Genomic DNA, 25,710 nt, shown 5'->3' with positions numbered 1-25,710 from the left:
AGCCCCAACCACCAGTTCATAAAGATCTCGCTGTTCCCAGCACCGTGTACCAGCCCCAACTATTTGCCCACACACTTACATCACTCCCACTGAAGGTGCAAAACTTTGGAGTCTATCCATAAGGACGCTCACTTTGAACGACCAGCCACTTCACAAGTGGTGATGTTGGAGCAGCTTCCCGCTGCAGAAATGGAACTGGAGCCCACCTGAGCCGAGCCTGCTGGAGCAGCACTGCTGTATGTCTAGCTCAAGCAACCATTTTTCAGAGCTCCAGCCCCAGAAACAGCTCACTCAGATGAGGTAACATTTCAGAACATATGAAAGCAGCATATAAAACAGACATTACAGAGCAACCTGAGGTGGTGTACTCTGCTTTGACAACATAAGAACTATATAGATGCTAACAGAGTACTAACATACTTTATGTGCATTTCCATACCTCAGTGTCCTCACCTTTGTAGAGCATTCCCTGGACCCCTCCAAGATCCCGCAGATCATAAGTTCTCTCTATGCGTCAGACCAGCTCCCTGTGACTACGGCTGCTTTTAATGGTCACCCATCCCCAAGAAGAGCGTTTTCTTCTCTTCTAACCCCCACACTTCCTGTGCATCTTTTTTTTCTTCCCCAGCCAAGATTTTTCTCTTAGAGGTTAGCAGCATCTCCTAATTTTGTTGTTGATGTTGTTCTGCGTTTGATAATGTTTCAAACTTGGCCCTTTACTGAGTTATTTAAATCCATTTTGTTCTTCTCTGAGTTGCTGCAGTTTGCTGCCCTGATATCTCATGCTGAATAGAAGCCACTGAGCTCTGGTGAGTTACCATTACACCTGGTCTAAGGGGGAGACGTACCTCTTATGAGCAAATTTTGTGCTCCCACAGCTCAGCAGTTTCTAAGTAGTATCAAAATCTCACTCAAACATCTTTTACTGTACATAGAAAGATCCACAAACTGACAAATACATATGCTGGTCAACAAGACTAATTCCAAAGAGATTTTGAACAAACACAGGTAGTGGAGTGGTAGCACCCATGACAAGCCACAGGTTTCACAGAGCTGAAGGTACGGAAGACACATTGCATCCTCTCTTCTGCCACAGTATGGTCAGGTTGCCATAGAAGCTGTTTAGACACCTGAAGCTGTCTTCAGGAAAGCTGAACATGCTGATAATACTCATTAGATAGCACCATGGGATCTAAAGAAACCACTAACAAAAGGATTTCTCTCTTCATTACACAAGCTGATGTAATGAATCTGATGGAAAGATGAGCAAGGATTTTGCTTTTCTCAAGATCTGTTTCCAAAAGGTGAAAAGGTAGCAGATCTACAAATGCAGTTGTGTAAAAAAAAAAAAAAAGACAAAATAAATCTGTTTTTCTGCAGGGATAAAATGGGTATCTGCCATCCATAGCACACACGCTCAAAAACACCAGGGAAGAAACAGTCCCAAAGGGTGACGCTGTGCAAGGTGAAAATCCAACTTCATTAATAACAGGTGGAAACCACTGAAGTCAAACAGCTTTACATCAAAGTGTAGCTACTGCAAATAGGTCAAGAGAAGGCACGTGGACCCTATTTTTCTCAAATGACTGTTTTTTTATTCTGACCAGCTGCCATCTCTGTGGCCTTCTCCACACTGTAACTCTGACATGGGTTTTCCCTCTCTGTCAAAGCACGCACAGATGATTGCCCTGCTTGTACTGGGCGTACCCACTCCAAGATGGATTGGCCAGCACCTGAATTATTTCAAATCAGGCATTTTAATTAATTCATTCACTTTGTTTTTCAGCAGTAAAAGCTGACGTTTTTCAGTAGTGTCCTAGTGGATAATGATCCCCTAATCTGTGTGATACCAAAAACGACTGGACGATGAAGGGCTTGTAGAAAACCTCCTGGCATGCTGCCCGCCATGGCTTCGAAACCTTGGGGAAATACCTTCACCTCCAGGCCGCAGTAGCCTAAGGGGGGGTCTCGGGGCAACGGGAGAGGGGCCCGCTCAAAGACAAACCTTCAGCTCAGAAGTGCAGAGAATAATTTAATAATAATCTCAGAATGAATTTATTGGGGGGGGGGGGGAGGGGGCGGGGCACCAACCCCGTCGGTGCGGTTCCCCACCCCGGCGGCCCCCAGCGCTCTCGGAACGATGCGCTCGGGGCGCTGTTTCCGGGAGGGAAGGAAGGAGGGACAGGAGGGACGGGGGGCGGGTTTGAGCGCGGCACCGGCGGGCTGGCGGCGGCGAGGCCCGCGCTCCCGGGCCGCCTCCCTTCGGCTTCGCCCACGCACCGCGCGGGAGGATGAACCTGGAGCGGCTGCGGAAGCGGGTGAGGCAGTACATCGACCAGGTGAGGCGCGGGGGGAGCCACCGTTAGGGCGGCGCGGGGTGGGGTGGGCCCGCTCGGCCCGGCTGCCGGGCGGAGGGAGCTCCGGGGGGCCGGTGCCGCCAGTGCCGGCCTCGGTGCCCGCGGAGGGAGGGTTAGTTCTGAGGTAATGCCCCGTTTCTTAAGGAAAAGGAGGGAGCGTGTGTCCTGCCGGTGGCGCGGCGGGGGCATCTCCGCGGTTCCTTCCCGCTGTGGCGGGGTGGAGGAGGAGGAGGAGGCGGCGGAGGAGGGGAGCCCGCCGCGGAGCGAAGGCGCCTTTGCAGGATCCCGCCCTCGCGGGTTGTGCAAGTTGGGCCGCGCTTACCTGGCGATTGCAGATGCCCCCGCACCGACCTGCGACGCCGCGGAGCGCTGTTAGAAGGGCGAGCTTGCTTTCGTTGGCTGATGGATTCAGCAATTAGGTTGCTGCAGGGCAAGGAACCAAAAAACACAACAAGCAAAATGCGCTAATGAATTAGATTAAGTACAGCACGGAGCTGCTCTGCTCTATTTCTAGCTCAAAGGCTCCAGACTGGCACCGCTGCTGGGAGAAACCCAGCCCTTCAGTTAACACAGACATTTGTGCGCGTGGCCAGCAAGTCTGACCGAAAGATTGACTGGGGACCTAAGTTAATTCGGTGGCTTTTATTGTTTTGTTTTGCTGCATACTCATCAGAGTTAAACTGGTTCACCAAACTGCTTTGGCACGCAGCTGCATGGACACTTGCGCGGTGCTGAGGAAGGGGCGTCAGGAGGACCGTGGGACTGCTGCTTTGTGTCAGATTGCCAGTTTACAGTACTGTAGAACTGCTCAACAAAAGTCGTGTAGTGCCCTGTAGGCCTGGATTATGCCTTTCTTTTGTGGTGTTGAGAAAGTTATTTAAATCTCAGCTCTAGTAGACAGCTATTACATATATGAAGTTTTGGGTCAGATTTTGTTGTTGTTGTTGTGGGGTGTTTGGGGGGGGGTGGGGTTGTTTGGTTGGGGTTTTTTTGGTTGGTTGGATTTTTTCCCCTGGGAGTTCAGATTGAAACCAAACTATTCCCTTAGCAAATTTACTGGGCATTCTTAATCCCCATCAAGTAGGGAATGTGGGAATGCAGAATAGAAGGGACCCTTAGGTCATGGAGTATAGTGCTTTGTGAGGACTGGGATACGGTCAGTGTGCATTTTGGAAAAGTCTGCCAAACCTTAACTCCAGAAGCATAAAATGGTCGCTAAGACTGTAAACAAGCTCCACAACTGTAATGTTGCAGGAAAGAGCAAAAGCGATCAAGGATTTTCTAGTGTTGCAAGTCCTTGCGATGCCAAGTTAAACGTCCTGCAGATCCTGGGAAGTGTATTATGCCTGAGAGCATAGAGAAGGATAAAAAGGAAAAACAGTAGCCCCTGCTGGTATTCTCAGAGGATCATCCTGGCCAATTCTGTGAGGTTTTGCCTAGTGCCCCAAATCTAATGGCAACCTTAGCCAAGTTAGTTCAATATACCTGCAAGCTCTGCTTCCATCGGATGTCTGGTTGCCACCAGTCATCTCCATTTCACCCGCTTCTCCTGAACCGCAGAGGTAATGGTCAAACTGTATCCAAGGATAAGGGGAAATTTGCACAGGGACCAGGGTCTGTGTGAGGTTAAAGCATGTTGACTGGAGAAAAAAAATTTGTAATCAGACATGGCGCTGCTGAAATTTCCTGAAGTAATTGATATGTCCTTTTTTTTTTTAATACAGTATTCTCCTTTTTCTAAAATGTAGCATTTATTTTAACTGGAAGGAGGGGATTCTTGGTACTTTTTCAGTGATAGCAAATCAACTAATGACCCATTGCCATACCTATGTAGTGCATACCTTTTGGTCAAAGATATCTGCATTTTACTGAAAATAAACAACCCCACCTCAAATTACTTTTTGATATGTTTTAGAAGTTACAGTACTTGCCCTTTCAAACTGGACTTATAAAGGTCTTATTTGTGAATCGCCATTCATTAGAGACTACACACATAAGATATTAAATGTGAATAATGTACAATATATTTCAAAATGGTCTAGGAAAGCTAACCCCAAACTAATGCTAATTATTTCTATCATACTTTTACAGCAGCAGTATCAAAGTGCCCTGTTTTGGGCAGACAAAGTAGCTTCGCTGTCTCATGGTAAGTAGTTGCTTTTTACATTGTTTTTGATTAACTTTTTTCTGATAGTGTTCTGTTCTGGTTTTGTTGTTTTCTTAAAGCTATTTGGATAAATGTCGAAGTTTCGAGTTTGATGTGAGTGCTTTTCTGTGATCTCTGGAATGCCACTTTTCTAAATGCAGCAGGGCCAGTCTTCCTTCCCTTTTGAACTTTGTGTTAAAATTAATATTTGGCCAAACCTTAAGGTTTGCCTACTTTAAGAGACAAAAAAAAGAGCAAGCTACGAGAGACCAAAAGAGCGAGCTACGACAGCGGTGGTTTGCTACAGGATTTGCTGTTGCTCTGGGTGACAAGTAGAATGCGGGTTTACAGAATGAGTTTATGCTGGTAGCCTGTGTCTGCCTACAGCCGTGGCCCATTTACACTTCTTAAAATGATTCTAGGGGCTTGGTCCCGCAGGAGCCTGGGTTGCCGATCAAGTAGGAGAGTACTAAGCCGTGGTTCTGCAGTTGTAATGTCAAGCTGCAGAAGTCCAGTGCTTTCACTTTCGCTGTTAGGTTCCCACTGATCTTTTTTGAGAGAGAAAATTCTGGGTTGTTTTTTTCTCTGTCCTATGTCCAAGGGCAAAGTAACCTACAACTGCTGGGTTTTTTAGATCTGTGTCACTGTTGTCTCCTCATGACAACCCTCTAGTACGAGATTCTTTGTATTCACTGTCCAGTGCATTATCTGCCATCTTTAAAGTTAAAATCTGATTATCTTTTCATGTTAATCTCTGACAGATAGATATGTGGGTTTTTTTTATATATATAAAAAATAACATATATGTATAAAAATAAAACTTTGTAACTGAACAGAATGCTAGAATAGGGGAATAATACTTTTCTAGTGAAGCAAAAGTGAATATTCCGTATGAAAGTGTTTAAAGATATATTATAAATTAATGGTTTATAATTGGCTCTCTTATTTTAGAGGAACCACAAGATATCTACTGGTTGGCCCAATGTCTTTACCTAACAGCTCAGTATCATAGGGCAGCACATGCCCTCCGATCGCGTAAGCTGGATAAGGTAAGTTGCTTCAGTCGAAGACTTACTACCGTTATTCCACTTTAAAACCTCTGCTGCTACAGTCCACGGTGACTTCTTCACCATAGGAGCATAAGGTTTATGGGAAAAGTGATCAAAAAAACTGCAAGGTGTAGTTTATCTGAACCAAATATAGCCCTATGTTCAATGGGCAGATTGAAACTGTTGTCCCCAGGTAGGGTCACAGAAAAGAGAAGGGGTCCAGAGTTGTAACTGCAGCAGGACTGGGAAGGTGGAGTGTCACTTCAGGTGTAGGTGTGTAAATTGTCCTTCCGCTCCGCTAATGAGCGGTGAAGGCAAGAGTGAAGCAAGTGTCCTTTGAGAGATTAATAGTAGAGAAAGCGTTACAGACTTAATCATTTTTGTCAGGAAAGTTTTTTGGAGGTGAAAGTGGTGAAGAAGCGTACAACTGAAAAAGGAGAGAGCAAAATGGAGTCTAGCAGTGTCAGTAAACGTGCGCTCCTTTATAACTAATATGTATGAAACTTTTCTCTTTCAGTTATATGAAGCATGTCGCTACCTTGCAGCAAGATGTCATGTGAGTACATGTTTTGACCTCTACTGGAAATGAACCAAACTAAATAAAAGATGCGTCTTGGGAAGATTAGGTACCTGACAGGCAACATAGATGTCTGCTCATTGGAATAGCAGGTTTAAATTTTGTGACGGTTGATCTCATTCTTTAGCCTTCAGTGTGGTCACTGGAGTATCCATTGTGGTACCATTCTGAAGAAATCCAACCAACCTTTTTTTGCAGGAAAGAAAATACTCCTCTAATATTTTTGGGGGAAAGAATGTGAACTGGTTTTGCTACATGTCTTCATGTTTGCATTTTTAATGGGCTGGTTGTAGTCTGACCAGAGGAGATGTGATCTCTAGTTGTGTCAATATAGTTAGCAGCTTTATACTTCTGTATAAAATGGGATACATAAACAGTAAAATGCAGTGCTTTCACAGAAAAACTGAATCAATTGGTAGATTAAATATAGAAATCTGAAATAGAAAATGTGCTGCTTATAGAATAAGATTACTGTGTTTTATTAAAGCCTGCATTAACTATTTTAGAAGCATATCTGCTTCTGTGACTGCATAATGCTGAATAATAGATTTTTCTGTAGGTGTTCATTTTATATTTTTTTGCGTATTCTAGAAGACTAGTAAAATAGGTGGCTGCAATTGTAAAATGACACATGTCCAAATAAGAATACGCACGCGTGAAAAAGCTGCTGATAAGCACTGGTTGTTACAATCTGTGCCTTTGAAATGTGACACTGTGTTTATTGCTGCTTTATGTACAGATGTTTCAAATCCCAACCTTGTTTTTTACATGCACGTGTTTGGCTAGTATGCTGCAAAAGAACATCAACAGGCTCTGGATATTCTTGATATGGAAGAGCCAATCAACAAAAGACTTTTTGAAAAGTACTTGAAGGATGAAAGTGGATTGAAAGACTCTACTACAGACTGGGAGATGTCACAATCCTCTGTAAGTGACATTTTTTTAAACAAATATTTGTTTATTAAACAAATATTTTTATAACAGAAAAAATGTGCTAAGTCAGAAAGTGATTTTGTAGCTGTATGAATCTGAAACTCTGTGTTTAAGCTTTCTTTTTTGGATAGCATAATTCAGCATTCATAAAATGCTGAACTGGTCTCCCTTCAGTCAGAAATCAGGTGTCAGCTTGCCTGTATGAAAGTAACTTGGTATGCAGAAATGAAGAGTGCTTTTCAACAGCTTGCCGTAAATTATTTGCAGACGCTTTGCAGGAAGTTAATGATCTAGCTTTTAGGTTCTCTTAGCTCTATGCTGCAATTTCAGTCTTGATAATGTAAACTAACGCTTCTTTCAACTGGGCTGCAGGTTCTGAGATAACAAAGCAAGTTTTCTCCTCCCCCAGATATCTTTAATGAAATATTTCCTTAATTGCTCAAGTGTTGGTCTCAGTGAGACATTTTTCTGATCGCACTTGAATATTTTGTCACGTGAAGGTGAAGTTTTTGAGGCTCAGTGAAAAAATTCTGTATAGGCACACAGCTAAAAGGGGTCGGTACCACATGTAGGCTGAAGAGCCTGGAAAGAGTTTTTACTTTTGGAATTATGAATTGATGTTTATTAGCTGAAATGACAGTGAAGGTGATTGACAGATGGCATTTTCCTTGTAAGACTGAAGTAGCAAAATGGGTTAAATCATTAATGTGAACTGATTCTGAATGCTGGTATTAATGGGCTTTAGGGAGAAGTGGATTAGACTGAGTTACTGCGGTGCACCTTAATAGGAGCATTTAAGCTACCTATGCAAGCAAAGGAAGAAGTCCTCAGCTTTGGCTGTTCATTCTTGCTCCCTGTTTCATGGTATTCTGGCCCAAGTCTGAGTGGCTGGTTATTGGGAAACTATTTTGACTGGAAAATAATGCAGCCAAAAAGCTTGACTTCATTAGTCCTTACCTTACAAATGCTTGTGATAACGTGAGGATGGGTTTTGTTTGCCACAGGAGAGAACTGCTGAAGTGGGTGCTGCTGCAAAAAATTTTAAATCAAACTTCTCTCTCTAGGACTGTAGCTTTTTCAAACTTAATTTTATTAGTTTGCACAGACACCAGTTCCAGAGTAAGAATGGCTGGTCTCTGAGCCAGTAACAATATTACCACTTTAGCAGCCCCCTGGGGTTTATTAGTTGTTAATGCAGCTATACTGTTTGTACTGTGGGGATTCCTTAGAGAGTTGGTCTGTCTGCTTAGTCTGATGATATAGATGGGTAACGTGTTAGCTTTCTCCCAGTAACTTGCTGACACTTCTGTTGCCTTCTGACCAACTTGAACACCCATCTATGGAGTTTTGAAAGAACATGTTTTAGTTATTAGGCATTTTAGCACAACTTTAACTATGGTAATAGTGATGTTTCACTACTTTTGTATCTGTAACATCGTGCCCTGCAATGGGCACAAGTTGGAACAGAGGAAGTTCCACCTGAATATGAGGAAAAACTCTCCTGTGCGGGTGCCAGAGCAGTGGCACAGGCTGCCCAGGGAGGGTGTGGAGTCTCCTTCCCTGGAGACATTCAAACCCCACCTGGATGCGTTCCTGTGCCCCCTGCTATGGGTGTCCCTGCTCAAGCAGGGGGGCTGGACAAGATGATCTCCAGACGTCCCTTCCAACCCCTGCCATTCTGTGACGCTGTGATCTATGTTTTGTGTTGAAAAGGAGGATATATTTTTCTGCTCCAATTAGTTGAGTCCATTTTTTATCTCTACTGCAGTCATTCTTGTCTTGTATGAAATATTGGTTTAACAGTCAGCAAAGAAGTGAATGCCTTTGGAAGTGACAATTTCCCTGTATTGACTATGAGGGGAACTTAGTATAAATAGCTTACAACTCAGTATCTGAGAGCTGGATGGTAGAACTAGGAAAGATAAACTCTGTCTTCCCTCTACTTATAGCAAGCATGTGTTCGTTTGGCAGTAGATAACCTGACAGAGCATTCATTTGGGTTTTTTTCTTTTTTTTTTTAAGCTACTAGAAATAATATTTTATTTCAAGAGACCACTAGAAAACCAGGTTCCAACATACATTAAATGCTTTTTACTTTTCAGGGAGCCCATTTGATTTGTGCTCAAAACCAAATTGCAAACATTGATTCAGTCTTTGACCTCCAGCCCTGCTTTTCCATTAGATCAAGAGCTCTATATGCCTTTTGCGAGGGAAGATCTATGATGCTTTGGATAACAGAACCCTAGCAACATACAGCTACAAAGAGGCCTTGAAGCTTGATGTTTACTGTTTCGAAGCATTTGATCTTCTAACATCACACCATATGCTGACGGCACAAGAAGGTCTGGATAGCAGTATTTCTCAAATACAAGTAAAATTTAGCTGCTTTCTCAATATGCCTTTTTGCTGGATAAAAATTAAAGCAATAACACAAGTAACAGACTTTAAAATGTTAAGAATAAATAGAACGTGTATGAAATGAGTGAAAACTATAATCTGCTCAAATTCATATTTGAACTCTATTTCTCAGTCTTGCAGTGCTAAGAATTAAAAAGAAACAAAGTAATGCAGCTGCCCTGTTTGGCTCCAGAAGCTACCCTGCTCTTTGGCCAGCCTAAACAATGTTTTTCCTGTGTTCTCAACTTCACAGGCTTTGAATCCATGAAAGCCTACCAGTGTTTGCTTACTTAGAGTAGGCATTGGTTAATACAGCATTCTGAGTGATAAAATTTGGCACATAGAGTTAATAACAATAGTGGTGTGTTATGTCATCTTTATTAAATTTTATTTAAAAGTGTAGAAGGAAAAACTAAGAATTCAATCATTAATTTCCATAATTAATAGTATTATCTGGTTTAGTGCATCTGCACTGTTATCTTCTTTGTAGTTTTGGGATAAACATCATAAAATTCTTTGCATCTCAAAGTTCTCAATCTTGCTATTTCTTCTGTAATATGACCAATTAAATTTTATTTTTAAATTCACATAGAAAAAGAACTTCTTGAATCTCTACCTCTTAGTAGACAGTGTACAGAAGAAGAACAAGAATTGCTTCACTTTTTATTTGAGAATAAATTGAAAAAGGTAAGCCCCAAAACTGACCAAAAAGCTGGAGAATTGATTGAAAGTCTTGACTTCAAGTGTAAATTTTCTTGGATTCCATTTATTCCAAACATTGGAATAAATAATGGCCTCATAGTTTCGGTTATTTTAAAATAACCGAATATGACACGGCAGATATCAGTTTATGGGGGGGTAGTATAATAGTTTAGTGTCAGCTTATTTTTTGGTGTGGTGACAACTTGAAATTCTGATCTTTTTTTTAAGCTTTATTAATTTAGAAACTTCTAGATGAGGGAAAAGAACATTAATAACGTAGGCAAAATGTCAGTTACCTGAAAATACTAGGCTGTAACAACATTATTCCAGACTATTTTTTCCAAGGACAATGTGAGAGCTCTTAAAGCCAAGTATATATTGCTCAGTATTAATTTCTACAGCCTACTCTTAAGATACTGACACTGGCTTTTAAGTACATCATAAAGAGCCGTTCTATCAAATACCTGTTTTGTGGACATTAAGTGTAAAACGAAGAATTTTATGCAGCTTAATGCTTCTTAAATATTCTTTTAGAACTAAAAATATTAATACCTATACCATCTGATTTTTACATTGGTTGTTGTTTCTTTTTGTCTTTCAGTATAGTAAACCCAGTGAAACACTGATTCCTGAATCAGTAGATGGTCTTCAGGAAAACCTGGATGTGGTAGTATCCTTAGCTGAAAGACATTATTATAATTGTGATTTCAAAATGTGTTACAAGCTTACTTCAGTGTAAGTATACAAAGCAACTTTGAGAGTTTTTTCTCATGTGGTGTAGTATAATATGCCTGCACCTAGTGGATTTTATCATTCAACGGATTGACATACATAACAATTTGATACAAAGTTTCAGGTATTTAAAATGTGTAGTTTGTGTCTGGTGAGACACATCATTTTTATGATATGTAGTGGAAGCATCCAAAGCAAAACTCCAGTTAATGAGCTCTGTGCTGCACTTCCCTTCATCCATCCTCTTCCTAACTCTGGCACCTTCAGTTTTGTGTGTTCTCTACATACTTCTTGTTTGGCCTTCAGAAGGACAGGTTTGGATCAGTTGGTTAGTTAGGATGTATGATTTCTCTGGCTGATCAAAAGTTATGTTGACATTGATGTGCCAAGTATTTTGTCTCAGTTGTTACGTAGCCCAGGAACACACTGCTGCTCGGTTGTCAGATGGGTCAGAACAACAACATGGGTTGCTTCTCAACTACTGTAAATCTGAACATGTGGTTGTGGAGCTATTTTTTCTGCTGGCCTGACAGCTACCATTTTTAGAAAACTATTTTTGTACGTACTGCATAGTCTCAGAATATTAGTATAAAATAGAAGGTTTTTGTTTGGTTGGGTTTTTTTTATATAGTACAGCTTTTTCTTAGCTGAAGCAAGCCATCTCTATGTAGAATATCCCATAAAGCCCAGTACAGGCAAGTTTTTTGGGAAGGCTGTAGAGAATGCTGATAGGGTGAATTTAAACATCTGAGTAAAATCATGATCCTGTTGAAACAAATTAGTCCAGTTAAGTCAATAAAATTATACTCTCCCTTCTTTGTTTCTGAAACTTAATTGTCACACCTTGTCTAGCAGAAGGTGGCAGAAGTAGATGTCTCCTAAGCGGGAGACAATCATAGATGCTGGAGCTTGGAAATGGGAGTCTGAGAAGTCCATATAACTTCAAAGTTTTAGACTCCCTTTAAGAGATGATTTAATATACTTGTTTATATGTTCTTTTATACTTTTCTTTTGAAATACTTTGAACTATTTAAAAAGTCAACTAAACTTTTAACTCTTTTGAGATGTACTTCTCAGACAATTGAGTCATAATGTTGTACTTCTGATTTAAAAGAATCTGCGAATAGATTTCAAGACGTGGTTTTTTTGCTCTGCTTAGTTTACCAAGTGCCAATGCTTACGAAAAGAACACATGCCTGCAAGCCGTGTCCTGCATGCAGCCTGTTGTCTGTGAGACTGTCTTCTGTTTCTAAATGCCAAGGGAAATAAAAAATTTAAAGCTGAGCTAAATGTGTTTCCGAAGGCATATGGCGTAGTGTTAAGCTCAGAAAGTTCAGGACTGTTGCTTGATAATTGCTGTCAAATGTATGGAAAAGATGAACAGAAATGTTATTGCTTGCTGCTTGCTGGTTAAATTTGAAGTGACCTGCAAACAAATGTGCATTGTATTCTGTTTTTCTAATTGTATATTGAGCTTTCCAGAATTTTCTGTTATCCTCTTCTGTTAAGCTAAATTAATAGTTATTTTTCGGATCTTAAGATAGCCTTTATTATGATGTTAGCAGTTAACCTTCTAGTCACAAACAGTTTTCTAGTGTCTAGAGTGGTAATTAACTGGAACATTACACACTAGAAAAACAGCCTGCTTATATCACATTAAAATTTTTGAAATGTGCGTTGCCAATTTTTTTTTTTTTAGAGTGATGGAAAAAGATCCTTTCCATGCGAATTGTTTACCTGTGCATATAGGGACGCTTGTGGAGCTTAACAAAGCAAACGGTAAGAAACACAACATTTAACATGAGTCAAAAGAAGATTGTAAAGCTTGAATTTTAAAAAAGAATTAAGGGTGCCAAGAAATGCCCTTATATACCGTTTAAAAAATTACAGATATTTTTCCTCCTACCTGCAGTTTCAAGAAAGCAGTGGTAACTGGAAAAGAAGGGAGTTTCAGAGCTGACGGGGACAGGGCTGGGAATAGTTGTGCAAAGAGTCTTTGTTCATTCATGATCATGAGTGTCACTGTCTTTTAACCACTGGGCTATGTAGCCAGAAAGTTAGTGAGCTACAGTGCTTCATTTCTGTTGTTTGATTTCTGTTTTGAGGTGATCTTCCTAGAGTATCTAGGTGTACATTTTCTGCTTAACAGCAAAATATATTATATTAATTTGAACTAGAAGGAAGTCTTCAGCAGCATGTATGCTTAGCTGGACATGCTTTTTCCATATTAGAAAAATTCTAGACTCTCCTTGCCTTTGCTGTTGTGAAGGCCTCTTTTTAGTTCAAACAAGTTAATAATAATGCCGCACCTTTGGAATGACAAGAATAGCTTACGTGCAGTTGGGATGGCTTTTTCTCATTTCAGACTGCATATAAACATCCAAATCAAGTGAGGAGCTTTAATGTCTGTAGAACCAATTGGGAAATAGAATAAGGAGCTCATATGATTTGCAGTCTCTTAAAGGACAGTGCATGGTATATATGCAAATTATTCTAATAACTAGAATTATTATTTTTATTAGAAAAGTAATGACGTAGAACTAGTCCAAATAATATAATAATTTATTTGGTTTTGTCCTATTTTCAACACATTAATGTGCAAGACTCTACTTTGAAATTGATCTAGCCAGTATGTTATACCTTCTAGATGTAGGAAGTTTAAGAGTGTTCTACCCTGTCAAGATACATTCAAGTATAATAATGCTAGAGGAATTTATTTTAATGTATGTTAATGGCCCATGTTGTTGCAGAATTCTTAAGGGATGGGATGTATAGCTGCTTATTTAAATTCTGTGAAGACATTCAGGTTGGGGTTTGAGCTTCTTTGTTTGTTTGGGCCTTTTTGTTTGTTTTGGTTTTTTTTCAGTTAATTGTAAAACTGAATCTATTTTGAGGCAGTTTGAAGCATTACCACTAAACAGAAAGCATTTTTGTTCACTTGTGCATTGATAAGGGTAGATGTTCTGGGTATCTTGTACAAAATGCTAAAGGACTTGGAACATCTTAATGTTTTAGCATATTTTAATTTTCTTCTCTTGTTTCTCCCCACTGTGTAGAGCTTTTCTATCTTTCTCACAAACTGGTGGACTTGTACCCAAATAATCCCGTAAGTTGTTCTAAGCCTTCGTTACCAGGTACTTTTTTCTAGGTGAAAATACATGAAAGTTGTAATAGTCAGTTTGAACAACCGGATTCAAAATCTGTTTATGGAGCTGGTAAAAATGGTTCACTGCTTTTATTTTCTATGCTTTGTAATTTTCTTTACCAAGGTTCTTTTTTTAAAGCAAAGTGCCTGTAAAATATATCCAATGTGAGGTATTCACTTTGAAAAAGAATTTAAAACAAATACTACAGTAATAAATGTACATGCCTCTCTGGGCAACCTTTTCCAATGTTGGGTTGCCTTCATAGTGGAAATTGTTTTCCTTTTACTCAGTCTGAATTTCCCATGTTGCAATTTGTAGCCATTGCCTCCCATCCTATCCCTGCACCTCTGAGAAGAGCCTGGCTCTCTCTTCTGTATCCTCTACCACTAGATAATTAAGACAGCGCTAAGCTTTCCACTTAGCTCTCTCTTCACGAGGCTGAACACAAACAGTTAGAGACATACGTGCCAGCAGTTCCAGCTTGTTTGTAATATCAAATAATTGGACAAGCTGATTGTGATGTCAGTGAAAATATTCCTGACTTCCCTAATTATAATCTGTTCCTCTGTTTTGCATCACCTATGGTGATGTTTCACTAAAACCAGGGTGATGTATCTAATAATATTCTATTTTGATTTTAATGTGTAGGTGTCATGGTTTGCAGTAGGATGCTACTATCTCATGGTTGGCCACAAAAATGAACATGCTAGAAGATACCTTAGGTAATTTTTTTTCCCTGTTTTTCCTTAGTGAATCTGTTGCTCACTTGCTACATAAGTATTTAATACTCAAGATTGTTTGTGAGCTCTTAAAGTAAATAGCAGCCTTGGTAAACTGGTTACTACTAAAATTTTTTTGTTGTTGATGCCTTTTTTTTTTTTTGTATAGCCATTTAGATCTCAACCTTCTAGACACTTTAAAAAGGACATACCAACTTACGTGGAATCTCTTCTAGCAATCACCTTCCTGTTAAGGGCAGGTATAGTCCCTGAATTCGCTCAGGCTGCCAAGCTAGGTAATCAAGCCTCAGCTCTCAGCTTAAGGACACTCAGGCATTCTCCCAGGTTCAGGCTTCATATCTTAAAAGGGAAGAGTTAGACAGAAAATTCTGACATTGGGCTGTGTCTAGTTCTTTCTTTGCAGAAGCAGTCTTGGACTTTTTAGGTTGGTCGGTCTGTCCAGTCCTCTCTCCTGTAGGTCTTCTGTGCGTCTGCTGATGATCAGCACTGGGGAGCAGGACCTTGCTGTGAAGTAGGGTATTTGTTTTGGTGCCGTAAGCTTAAACTGAGAAGGCTTAAATCAGTCTGTAAGGCTTTCTTTTTTCTTCTTGAGACCTTTGTAGACAATACATGTAAAGATTGGTTAGTAATTTAGACTGTTTAAATGTCTGGTTGTTAGGAGTAAAGTATTTAAATTCCTGACAAGGAAGCCGTCCTGGGTGACATACATGGTTTTGGTGGTAAAATAAAGAATATCTTTATTAAATCTGCAAGCATCCCTAGCCTGGAAGAGTCTATTGACGTGTTAGGGGAAAAAAAAACAACTCCAAAACATCGGAATTCAGGGTAGTTGTGGTAAGGAGGAAGAAGGTCAGGTAAAAGTGAAATAGCAACAGGATACCCAAATTTGTTGGAGAAAAATGATAGTGTGCAACTACAAGGCTAGGGACAGCTGTGGGGTAGGCAGTAGTTTTAAGAAAAGAATCTGGAGATATGATACACAAGCTCCTGTATCCTTGTTTTGGAGTCATAGGATGTCATGCTGGAGCGTGCTGAACAGGGTAGAAGGCACAGCTGGGCAGTGCCCGGTAGTGTCAGGCAAGTATCACTCTGGTTGTTCCAGAAGGAGCTATCTACATTCTTCAGATCTTGCAAAAGGCCTTACCTCACCTCAGCACTAATGAGGAAAAAACACTTGTGATAGAACATAATCCATCTTTTATAACAGTAGCAAAGCTGTACTGTTGTTTCACTGTTGACAAATCAGCATGTACGGAGAACTCAAGATGGATATGAGATACATGAATTGAATTCAAGAGAAGGCAGAAACCAAACATTCTGGAGAAGGTGGCTGATGGGGAAAGTTTTTTTCTGAAGGGATTGAAGCTATCTAGGATGTAGGGTGAGAAGATGCAAATGTTTGAATATGTAAAGTTTTGCCCCGGGAGAGAGAAAACAAACTGTTCTTTAGGATCTGTGGTAAGAAATAAGAAGTTTAACTCTGACAAACAAAATTTAGATTAAACGTTAGGAAAAAATTGAGTGTTTGAGGATAGTTAAGCAATAGAATAGATTACTTGTGGAACAGGTAGGATCTCCATGTCAGAAGCTGTTCAGAAAAGAATGGGCACATCTGTCATGAGCTCTTTAGTTATGAATGCCCTTGCCTTCAGACTGAGAAAATAACCTACAGAGCTTTCTAATGTTCCTGTCGAGTCCATCTTTCTGTGAAGACTCCAGGTTGCAGTCTTGATGCTCAGGTTGCAGTCTTCAGCTCAGATGCTACTTCTCTGATGCACGGCAGCTGTCTGTGATGTGACAAATACTCTTGCTTCATTAAGGCTCGTACAATGACATAGCAAAATTTCAACAGACAGTTCAACCTAAGTGTTCACCTGGTATTTTCATACCCTGCTTGTGAAACATACATTTGCTTGAATATATTAATTTTGAAATGTATAGCTAGAATTTTGTAATGCATAAGTCACTACTAACGTTCTCTGTATTTTGCCCAATTCATCTATTATATCATTGTTTATGTTCAGTAATATCAAGTAAGTCCTGCTGTCCGTGAACAGCAACAGAAACAACACAATGAATTCCTGAAAAGGTGCAGTACTTTTAAGTGCCAAATAGTTTGTTGAACTTTTAAAATTAACTTTGTTTACCACTGGTCACTACAGAAGAATATCTTAATAGATACCTATGTGACATAGCATTGCTAAGTAAGTAGTCATCTGAAGCAGATGAAATTTAATTTCAGATGTGTTTGCTTGTGACTTGCTCTTGTTTTTAGCAAAGCTACTACACTCGAGAGAACCTACGGCCCTGCGTGGATAGCATATGGACATTCATTTGCAGTTGAGAGTGAGCATGACCAAGCAATGGCTGCATACTTCACAGCTGCGCAGCTCATGAAAGGGTATGTCAAAAACGTCATAGTCAGAAAATTAAAATTAATCCATCAATAGTGTAGAATATTGACCGATATCCCTTTAAACAGTAGGAATACATTTGCAACAATTATCTGGCAGAGAACAAAGGAGGAAAAAACCCAAATAATTTATAATCTGCATTTAACTGCATTATTTGTGATTACTGTTGTGATTTTAGAAGTTCTAAAGTCAGGATTTATATTTAGGTAACCTATGTTCTACTTGAAGGTTCTCTAAAATTTGTGAATCGTGTTTGTGACACCAGGTCATAAATGGCTATATAGCAATATTTTGAACAGCTGTTTCGTGCTAATCATGTCATATTGCACATCAAACTGTTGTATTTGATAGTAATTATTGGTAAATGTAATCCCTTTAATATTTCTTCTTCCATATTCCATTTGTAAATGAAATGTCTGAAGGAAATTAGGAAAAAAAACTCCTCAGAACTAACTTAAGCACTCTTAAGCACTGAGGAAATACATGTTATTCCAGAGCAAGTTACAATTGTGTATTGGAGTTCAAATTCTTGCCAATGACTAACAAAGATGTAAAGTCTGTTAAGTTGCCCCTTAGGCTAATAGTCCATTTAAATCGGCTTCTGCTTGGATGTACATAAACATAAGCAAACCCAGTTGGCATTTCTTTATAGTTTGTGACGCCGTTCCTGATAAGTGCATGATTGTGATTTTTGTGGTTTGGGTTTTTTTTATTTTTTTTAGGTGTCATTTGCCAATGCTCTATATTGGACTGGAATATGGTTTGACCAACAACTCAAAGTTAGCTGAAAGGTTTTTCAGCCAAGCTTTAAGCATTGCACCTGAAGATCCTTTTGTGATGCATGAAGTTGGAGTGGTTGCATTTCAAAACGGAGAGTAAGCTTGCCAGATAGGATTAAATACAACCTTAAATATGGATTGTTCTGAAATGTAATGTGCCAATATATCTACTAAAGTACTTACATTGAACTGTGGTTTCTTTTGGTTTTAGTTTAGATGGGATTTGCGCTAAACGCTTGCTTTCTACATTGTTCTTTGTCATTTATGATTGAACGAGGAAAGCGTTGAATGAACATGCAGTGATCAATTATTATTTCGTGTGTGCCTGTCACTGGATAGTCGTATGCCTTGAAAAGGCATCTGACTGCACACACAAGTGTGCACATGCTATAAAACTCTGTACAGCGAAACATTTTGTCAGCTCAGGAGGTTCAAAATACATTCTGAAAAGAACTAACAGATATAAGAACTATTTAGTGAATATTCTTGACTGGCTTCTGATCTTTTAACTTTGTCTTGTTAGGTCTTAGGAGCACATGCAGAATATGGCCAAACGTAAATCACTGGGTTTTTACATCTAATTTAACTCATATGATGAAATAATGTCAAAGAACTGTTCATTGTAATACTGTTTTCTCATACTGCTAATGAAAACTCTTCACTAATTTATTTTTCTTTCTCCCCACCCCGTCAATTCTTAGCTGGAAAACTGCAGAAAAGTGGTTCCTTGACGCACTGGAGAAAATCAAAGCTATTGGAAATGAGGTATTTTTCCTAATGATATGCATGATTGTAAATTTCTAAAACTCCAGGAAATTCTGTAATATCTTGTGACAAAATACGCTGCGCTTATTTTAAGATAGAAGCAATACAATATAAATTTAACTTTAAAACTTGGGCTATCTACTTAAAATTGAGTACGTTGGGTTTTCAGATGAGAATCATCACGCATGATCTCCAGTGCTACAGGAAAAGGCAAAAAATATGTTTCTGTATGAAATTAAAAGAAAATAAGTGTTGACTGGAGAGTGGAATCCAGGTCTTGTTCTCAGTCCCGGGTCTTAGGAGACCAAATGGTTCTTCACCTGAGGGTGGAACTGGGTACACATGCGAAGATGGTTTCTGCCACCTTAAGTGTTAGCCGTTTCTTGAATGACTTCCACTTTTGTTTGGACATAATCCTGTAGGTATGGATTTGTTTTCTTTCTACCAGATAGAGCCACTGTGTGGGAATGGGCCTGGGGATGCTTAACTAACTTCCTGAAAGTAATCAAGATAATCACGGGCAAAAAATTTTTTAGGAAATGTGCTGGTAGTTCAGGTGCTTTTGTGAATCAAAAACCAACCGTTACAGCCCTGATTCCTGAAACACTGGAACACACAAATGAGTTTGTACTTACTGGTAGTACAGTTTGTGTTATTTGTGTGTTGTCGTCTTGTCTAAAGAAACACATTTTACTAGAGTAACTTAAGATGCCTTTGTGAAAGCAGTAGCACCTTGTCACAGGCTTCTTGTGAATTTTAAGATAGGTTTTCTCAATTTTCAGCTTAAATTAAGTTACTGAGGACACCACCTCGTGCTACTGTAACTGTTCACAAAGCATCTCCTATCAAGATCATGAAATTGCTTCTAGAGCACAATAAGCCTTCTATAAAGCGGAAAGTGTTGAGAAAACTAACCTTCATGTGGGCGTGGCACACATTTACTATAACAAACTGCACAGATACTAATTTATATGCTCACCGATATATAAAGAGGGTTGTTCTGTTTTAGTAAAAGCTGTTTTGTTGTCCATGTGAATGCTGCCAACTTTGTAGATCTTTTATACATATGCCTAAGTTCTTTTATGTGTGGCGTTTTTCTTGTTTATTGAGAAGTATGAAATAGCAACATACCTATAAACAGACAACTGGAAATTTAGAATTCGAGCAGGAAACACCCACAGTAACTAGATACTCTCGTTGTTATAAATTGCATATTCAAAATGAAATCAGGTCAAAATTATTTTAATTTCAGCAAAAAGTGTTTGTTTTAAGAATTTTGTGGGCCCAGATTGTCTTCTGTGTGCCTTGTAAATGAGCTAATTTATTTAAAGCAGATGAAGTTTGGAGAAGGTAGTAAAAAGACCTTCAGTATTTATGGTTATTTTACAAACACTTAATTTGGGGGCTCTTAACTGCTCACAAGCTGAGAGTCTTGGTGTGATTTTTACTTAAGTAGAAAATAAATTTTGTTTGGTTTGCATCCAAGTTTTACTCTCACAGACTCTTTGAAGAAATTTAATTGGATTTGGGGATTGGAAAAAACAGAAAAAATGAGTTATTGAATAATGTTTTGAGCTTAAATGTGTTTTGAGAAGAATTGAAAATGCCTGTGATTTGTTTTTTTGGTAATGAATGAATTGCCTTGTTCATTTGTATGTTGTTTTTAAAGTAGACAAAATTCAGTTACAATCTGGGACGGTGCAGTTATTTGAATTGTTGCGTTATTTTGCAGGTAACAGTTGATAAGTGGGAGCCTTTATTGAACAACTTAGGACACGTCTGCAGAAAACTCAAGTAAGCAGAGACCACTGGAGCTACATTTATGTGGAATACCACGCAAATGTGTGTTCTCTAGGCCTACTTCTCATTTATATCACACTTATGTACCACACGAGAGTAGTGCAGAAGCACCTTACATGAACAAGATTGCCTAAATCAGCTTGCAAACGTAAATACATTAATCGCCCTTTATATCCAGATGACTGCACATGAGTTGAAGTACCTAATGTAAAAGCCTTTCCTATACTGTTGGTTCATTTTAGATAGAAATTTGGTTGTAGGCTTTCAGATCCTTGTATGGGTGTGAGTGCTAACTGGCTACTGTCCCAGTCCTGACATACTTGAATATATCCACTGATTTATTTAACATAAAGGTGGTTTTGTACCAATTAATTGCTTGGATCAGTTCTTATGGGTTTTTTTTTTTATTGAAGTGAAAAATTCAGTGACATTCACACAGTAATAAAGTATTACTTTTTTGTTTTTGAGAACAGAACTATTTAATATTTCATTTCATACTTCCATTCTAGGATTAGAAAAAGGAAGTGCAAAGTACATACGCAAGCTTTAACAGTTTTAACACATGGAGAAATGTTTTCTCATTAATTACCATAATCTGATTTTTACCAGTGTTTTCTTTTGTTTAATCACTATGATATCTTTTTTTTTTTAGTGTCATGGGTTTAATTGTCCAGTTGGTTTATACTGTAATTTTTGTTTCAAAGCTGCTAATGAGGATGTGATTACGGTAGATAAAAGTTGTACTTCTGCTTTGGCAGTAATTGCTTTGTGCTTGAATTGCCAATTAGTCTTCATTTTCATTATGAAATCAGGATGTATAATAGTTACCCCTTCTGCCAAGATCAAACAAAACGCACTGCTTCTGGAACCTATTCATGAGTATAATTGCAGGGTTTTTTTCTAATACTTGTTTCAGTTACAATTCCTTTTGTCTTTTTTTAATTTCTACAATAAGTTAGTAACTGCTTACATCACACTTAGGACAACTTGCATCGTATTATTTGTTCACATTCAGCAAGCTGACCTAATATATTTTTACATCCCTGTAAACCATCTTTCGTGAAAATCAAGTTGAGAATTTAGGCAGTTGTAAATATGCTTTTGCAACTTAAAAAATTCTGTAATACCTGATTTACTAGTGTTCGTAATATATGATATTGACATGGAAAAAACTTACTGGTTATATGTCTACTCACTAGCGTGATGTGGTTGAAATTTGAAAGCAGCATATTCAAATACAGTGGTAGTTAATTGGATAGGCAGATACTATTAGTGAAAATCAGGATTCAAATAATGTCAAAGTTTTGTGTAGCAAGCAGAGTTGCATAATTTTTCTGCTTCAGTTGTTACTTAATGCCTTCTAACAACTTCATGTGTCGCTGTTCGCATAATTTCATTATAACTGTAGAGATTAAAATTCCTTCTGAATCGACGAAAGAGATGAAAAATTGCTGTCTTTATCTTTTACAACTTGGTACTAGGATGTCAAATGTGACAATTCAGTTTCTCAGAGTAATGCCATAATGTACATTTAATCCTTGTTTTATGAAATAATAAATGCGAGAAGCAGTCTAATTAATGGATAATTTTCAGAGAAAGGGTAGCTGGTATTTGAAAGAAAGTACAAATATGTGTAAACCTTCTTTTCTGACAGAGGAGGCAGCGAAATGGAAGTGGCAAAAGTACCACTATATGCACACTCGAGGGTTGTGAAATTTCTGCCCAGAGAGCTTTTCTCACTTTGAATGACGAGTTATTTAGTCTCGTATTGCTCCTTTGCTTCCCCTGGGGAGGAAAATGAAAGCTACAGCGAGAAAGCTAGTGTTACAATGAGCAGCATTAAACATCTAAAGCAATTTACTGTATCGAATTGCTAAGATTATCCCCAAACGGGGCCTAGCTGTAGGCAGCTGCTGTGCTACACAAGGGGAACAATGATTTCTCTGTTACACTGAGGAAGAAGATTGTCAATATCCACGATTCTTTTGAGCATTCTATTATGTTCGGAGTATGAAGCAATAACTTTCAAGTTCTTGCAGGACTCTGTGCCACTGAGCTATGGAAAATAGCAATATAATGCTACAGAAACACCTTTCACCCTGAAGCTTACAAATAGATCTTCTGTATTTAACCGTCACAGGAAATACGAAGAAGCACTGGAATACCATCGCCAGGCTCTAGTACTAATTCCTCAGAATGCTTCCACTTACTCTGCCATTGGCTACATACATAGTCTCATGGGCAATTTTGAAAGCGCAATCGACTATTTTCATACGGTACGTAACTGGCTTAAATTAAAGTGCTGGTCACAGATTTGGTTATTTACTTTTTCATTCTGTTTGGGTTTTGGAACAGAGAACTGGCATTTTATCCAGCCTCCAAATTAGTGTTTACTTTCTAATCTTAATTTTTTTTATTTTTTGGTTTGGTTTTTTTTTTCCTATTGATCAGGTTAAAAATGGCCGCTTTGTGGAACTTAGTACCTGGATCCATGTTATAAATGAATTGAATATCGTAATTGTCATACACATTTTGTGCACATAAACTTTTCACACAGCTGAAATGATTTAAAATACTTGCAACCTATGCCTTGAAGGAGAGATTTTACAGCAAGTGCAACATTTAAAGACGTGCTATTTTCTGTTGCCTCAGATTTATCTATATTATACGATACTTATATTATTGTTGCATGACAATGTTGGTGTTTTCATAGAGTAACAGTGAATTTCCCTCAGCTGAATTTTCAGCATTCAAGTTGACTGGCTTGAATTTAGCTACAGGTCTATTTACCTAGAACCTTGTATTACACACATTTAGTTGTAATTACTATAAGGATGTCTCAATCTATTTCATTGTAGACTCTAGCTTAGCTATACAAAATCAACTTTCTCACAGGTTTTATAATTGTTATTTTAGTAGTATGTTATACTCCATGATCTGCCTCTATATGTACCCTTTTCTGGTTTCGTTTTTGTGCTTCGCTTGCTTACTGCTTCAGCCAGTTCACATGACAATATTATTTTGGTCGTGCAATGTGTTGTTTTTACAGTGAAGACTAACTCTGATAGCATGTTGAACAACAGAACAACAAACTCAGGATTGACCAAACGTCGTGGACTTAAGATGTAAATGCTTTTATTTGCTACTGAATACTTTTTAGTGGTTGTTTTTGGTTTTGTTTTTCTTTTAATAGGCCCTTGGTCTTAGGAGGGATGACACATTTTCAGTCACGATGCTTGGACATTGCATAGAAATGTATATTGGTGATTCGGAAGCCTACATTGGTAAGTCTTTCACTTATGTGACTCTGAAAGTTGTCGAGTCCTTTGAGAGGAGTCTTATTCTTACATCAAGGAAAAACTGTCTACCATTACCTAGTTAACTTACAAAGTAGAGTGTGTTTTGGTTTTGGTTTGTTTTGTGGTTTTTTTTAATGGCTGAATGAGTCAGAACTTCTCAGCAGTTGCAGATGACCACTGTTTTTTTGTAAGCGTCATGACAGTAAATTCTTACCAGTATAAAGAAAGGAAACACTTTGCCATTGGAGGCGGTGATGGTTTCTTTAATAGAAAATATTGATTTGTGGCAGCTTAGAAACCAAAGGGAATGAGGAAAAAAATAGAAATACGGAGTTAGAAAATCAGAGGACTTGATTTCGGCTAATGCTGCTGTAGAGATACGGGCAAGGCATTTTCACCATGTCAAAACTCTGCTCTAAGGAGAGAGGTTAAATTTTTCTGCCTCCAAAAATACAGCTTTGTGTGGTAAAAAAAAGTGCTTCATAGCAGTAATACATTATATTGCCATAGTCTGAAAAATCCTATGAAAGCTTTCTGCCCAAAAAAACCCTTTTATAGCGATATATTTCTGCTTCATTGAACTTAGTGATTTATCTGTAATGAACACAGTTGATGTCCTGTCTAGCATGTTAATGAGCCTGAAGCCAGTAAAAGCCATCTGTGCGCTTTGTTGCTTTTCCTGCAGATTTTTGCACAGTTGAAGCAGATGTTTCTTCTCAATATTGCCTTGCTCCATATGTAGTCGGTTAACACATCTGGAAGACCTATGCAGCTATGTGACAGGCATTAATGCAAACCATGCTGTGTGTAGCTTAGACAACAAAAAAAGCCTCTTAGAGGATTGGGAAGGGAATTGGCAATTACTTCTAATAACAGACTTTTGAATCTGAGTCGTACTTCTAACAGCGTGCTTTTTCCAAAAAGGAGGTGGCTGTATTTCTTCAGAACAACTCTATTCAACTTCAGTCATTAAGCAGCGACACCTCCCTGTCAGTCTGAAAGCAGGGTTTCATAGTAGCTTCTGGAGGATGGTTTCTTTGAGATGCATTTTTGGGAGTGTTCACTTAGAATAAACTAATGGTTTGACTGTTTTCACAGGAACAGAGATCAAAGACAAATTAAGATGTTATGACTTTGATGTACACACAATGAAGACATTGAAGAACATAATTTCACCTCCCTGGGATTTCAGAGAATTTGACATAGAAAGACAAACTCTGGACGAAAGTGGCATAGTAACATTAGAGACATCACACCAAAGGAAAAGTACAGACACCAGTCGCCCATTGGAAGAAACATTTGAGATCGAAATGAATGAAAGTGATATGATGTTAGAAACATCCATGTCAGACCATAGTACGTGACCATAAATGCTGGTAGAGAGCTCATTTTGTCTAAGTGTAATATGTTTGTTTTAGCATTTTTGTTATGGTGTTATACTTTCAAGAATTTGCTATTTTTATATGAATTCAAACTACAACTCTGTACTTAACACCGGAGAAATAATGCTTGCCTTAAGGATGATTAAAAAGTATACGTGATGGACTATTTCTATAAAATCAATCATATACAATGAAGTAAAAAATAAATTCACCTTTTTTTTTTTAAACTGTTTACTGATCCATGTGTCTGCCATCAGTAAGACTGTGAAGGTTTAAAAATAGTACTTAACGTGGAACCGTTAACAATGTTGTTAAATTGAATAGCCAGTCTACTATAGTAGTATTGTGGCTTTTGAGTTTTTATCCTGTCTGTGAGAAATGCTTCCTTAGTAAATAGACCAAAAGAAAATGAAGTTTTATACTTACTATATGTATTCCTTTAAGGAGCCATTTCAGTGGTTTTCCAGCATTTGACTCTAATTTGGTATACAT

At 38.5% G+C, this 25,710-nt stretch overlaps 1 protein-coding gene across 1 annotated transcript; it reads left to right on the top strand.

The window, feature by feature from the left end:
* Positions 1 to 2,180: 2,180 nt before the first annotated feature.
* Positions 2,181 to 25,445, top strand: CDC16 (cell division cycle 16). The gene is made up of 18 exons (XM_064439905.1): positions 2,181 to 2,339; positions 4,449 to 4,503; positions 5,455 to 5,552; positions 6,070 to 6,108; positions 6,916 to 7,056; positions 9,245 to 9,404; positions 10,052 to 10,146; positions 10,763 to 10,896; positions 12,593 to 12,672; positions 13,950 to 13,999; positions 14,688 to 14,761; positions 17,055 to 17,180; positions 17,916 to 18,068; positions 18,674 to 18,737; positions 20,470 to 20,531; positions 22,678 to 22,813; positions 23,731 to 23,821; positions 24,935 to 25,445. Exons 1-18 carry the CDS (start codon positions 2,292 to 2,294, stop codon positions 25,198 to 25,200), a joined length of 1,872 nt encoding a protein of 623 aa, XP_064295975.1. The 5' UTR covers positions 2,181 to 2,291; the 3' UTR covers positions 25,201 to 25,445.
* The last annotated feature ends 265 nt before the right edge of the window (positions 25,446 to 25,710 follow it).

This window comes from Phalacrocorax carbo, chromosome 1 (assembly GCF_963921805.1).
Source record: "Phalacrocorax carbo chromosome 1, bPhaCar2.1, whole genome shotgun sequence".
NCBI lineage: Eukaryota > Metazoa > Chordata > Aves > Suliformes > Phalacrocoracidae > Phalacrocorax > Phalacrocorax carbo.
Note: the sequence above shows the minus strand (reverse complement) of the source record. Positions and strands in the feature narration are given on the sequence as shown.